This window comes from Triticum urartu, chromosome 2 (assembly GCF_003073215.2).
Source record: "Triticum urartu cultivar G1812 chromosome 2, Tu2.1, whole genome shotgun sequence".
In the NCBI taxonomy this organism is placed as follows: domain Eukaryota; kingdom Viridiplantae; phylum Streptophyta; class Magnoliopsida; order Poales; family Poaceae; genus Triticum; species Triticum urartu.
In genome coordinates, this window is record NC_053023.1 from 656,438,674 (window position 1) to 656,441,558 (window position 2,885).

General features: G+C 46.2%; 1 protein-coding gene across 1 annotated transcript; it reads right to left on the reverse strand.

Moving 5' to 3' along the window:
- Positions 1–695: 695 nt before the first annotated feature.
- Positions 696–2,111, reverse strand: LOC125537703. The gene has a single exon (XM_048701028.1). The coding sequence runs from the start codon at positions 2,109–2,111 to the stop codon at positions 696–698; it is 1,416 nt and encodes a 471-aa protein (XP_048556985.1).
- Positions 2,112–2,885: the final 774 nt, after the last annotated feature.

Genomic DNA, 2,885 nt, shown 5'->3' on the forward strand with positions numbered 1-2,885 from the left:
TATTTTTTTGGATTTATTTATTATTTATTTTATTTTATTTTTCCCTCTTCCTCTATCCATATCCTCTAGGTACAACGTTTGCATCAATAGAGAATTTTTTTCCTTTGTATACATCTATATTATTCCATTCCAATTTCTTCCCAAAACTTCACAAGAAAAATCCCAGATTGCATCCAAAATTGACGGGTTAATTTGTGAAATATTTAATTATTCGAATGTAGTTAATCATCCTAACCAAGATCGATTATTGGATTACAAAAATTACTTTTATTCTGAGGGCATTGGTGCGACCTGTCTATTAGGCAACAACGCAACCTTTTTTGTAGAGACAAGCAACACGTCGAGCTCAGGAAAACGTATATGTGCGGCTCCATGCTCAGTTTTGCTCCCATGTACGTGTGTTGCATCACAAAAAAGACACAAACGAAGTGATGTTCCTTCATGACATTCTGTTTTGAGTTGACATTGTTGCGTCAACTCAGAAAAAAAAAAGTTGACATTGTAGCACGGGTTTCAAGATAAACATACTCAGTTATTTTACGGACACGCAAAATTCAGTTATATACTGAGCAAAATAGAATAGTCTATTTGAGCCAAATAGAATAGTCAGAGTGAATACAAATGGAATCATCACATCTACCCTGAAAGAACTACTAAACTCTGCATGTAGTAGCTAGGTACATGTTCATTACAAATTATTGACTTAAACCGTCTTCATCTTGCCTCTGATCAGAGGTGGAGAGCATGCCACGGTCAAACACCCAATCCATCTCGTACAATACTGGTGTGATGAAATCGAACCATCTTCTACCATAGACTCCGTTACACCAAGTACTACTACAATCATACATTGGAAACCTGCAATATCCCTTGTGAGGCTCCATGTCCTCGCCCTTGATATCAATGGACGCCTTCTCCTTGCTCTTGAGATCAATGGTGAAAAAGGAACCACCACACCGCTCGATGAGCATGGCACCTCTCCTCTCTGCGTAGAAGACATTGTTTATTTCGTCCTTGCTTCCTAGATTTATCAGGTCGGAGCCCAACCACCCTCCCGAGCTAGCCTCACGGCCATAGACGCCGTCATCTTGTTCTTGCTTGGTCCAGAGCACTAATATGCCATGGTTCCGCATACTCACGAACGAAAGCTTTCCTTCCCCGGAGACACACGGAAACAACACCCGCCCCCACTGCCGACAAGCTTCGACGTGGATTGGGATCTTGGTCAGAGAGACATCCGTGGTGATAGCGTTTACATTGAGCGTGTAGAAACTAGTCTCGTCCTTGTACAACCAGTGCACGGTGTTAGGGGTGACAACGCCGGCGAATGGTCCACACCTGATGAGTTGTGAAGCCTGGCAAAACTTGGTGGGCGTGCTCCAAGTATCCGTGGCAGAGGAGTACATGTAGACATATATGATCCCATTGTCGCCGGTGTAGGTCAAGAGCACTTGAAACCACGACCGTTGTCGTGGTTGATCCAAAGAATCAATGACACCACGGTCCTCGTCGGTAAGGAGTGCGCAGCCGGTGAGGTGCCAGTCCAAAGATCCAGTTAGGTCGAAGGAAAGCAATGGAAGAAGACTGCGCTGCTTGTCGACCACAGGACGGCATACCGCCAGCTGGATCTTATCACGGGCGCCTGTACCGCGCATGTCGTCGAACATGGTAGGCAGCAGGATGCTCACGAGAAGAAGACCACGGCGCGATGCGAGTGGCCTCGCCAAGTCGAAGAGACCATCGTCGTTGTCGACCAGCGAGGCAAAGGTGAGATGCGCACCATGGACGAACGAGTTGAAGGTAGTATCACTATGTGCTCCGCCAAGCTGAAGGTTCAAGAATTCCGGAGGGTGTCCGTGTTTCGGGCGGGGCTTACCGGCGGGGCACGCGTTCTGGTAGAAGACCCCGGCGAGGATGGATGGGTGGCGCGCCGTCTGCGGCCAGAGGCCGATGCGTCGGAGGAAGGCCGGGTCGGTGACGAGGCGGCGCCATCGCTTGCACGTGGCTGCGCAGCGGAGGAGGTCCTGGTAGCTCGGCAGGCGCCCGAAGACGTCGCGGAGGATGTCGTCCGCGATTTCGCCGCCGGCGCGGCGTAAGCACGCATTGGTCATCGATCTCCGTTACGGATCGATTAATCGATCTGCGTATAGATTTGTCGATGCCGGCGGCCGGTCCTTGCACGACCTAGCTAGTAGACGACTAGCTCGAAGGAAAGGATCAGCTTACGACGACCCGTGCGTATCAAGAGTCAATCACCGTTTGAGATATTTGATTTCAAACGTGTAAATGTATCTACACACAACTAAATAAACCACGGACGATATATATCGTGCATGTCAGTTAGCAAAGCCCTGGAAAGTCTGGATACAGTTCCAAGAGATCAAGTTATCAACATTTGCTTCCTTCCCAGCAGTTGGCCACCAGTTTTTTTTCTCTTTTTAAACAAACGCAAGCTAATCTTATACTGAGAAGCCATAATTTTTTCTTTGTTTTAAACAATTGAAAGCTTTTTTTAGACAATAAATACCATGATATATTGTAGTAGCAAATTGTACATGATAGAGATACATGAGCTGACTCCAGCGATTAAAAAAAAGTCTAAAAAAACGAGCAAATCTTTGAGATTTTCAAACTCTTCCTTCTTCCATGACACAATTTTATACTTTTCTGAAGGCAATCATAGGAACGTAACAAAAGTATCAAACCACAGACCTGTAAATACCAACAAGGATTCTCCCAATGTTTTAATTTAAGCCGCAATGCCAAGGCTGTGATGCATGCATGGCGCCATAAAGTAATCAACCAACATCGACAAGAGTACCAACATCAGTATTCGAGGGACAAAAAATCGAACAACCAGGTCGAAGTCGCTGGAAGCCGATAGT

Coding starts and splice junctions, on each gene's coding strand:
- LOC125537703 (XM_048701028.1), bottom strand. CDS start 2,111: ATGACCAATGCGTGCTTACGCCGCGCCGGCGGCGAAATCGCGGACGAC.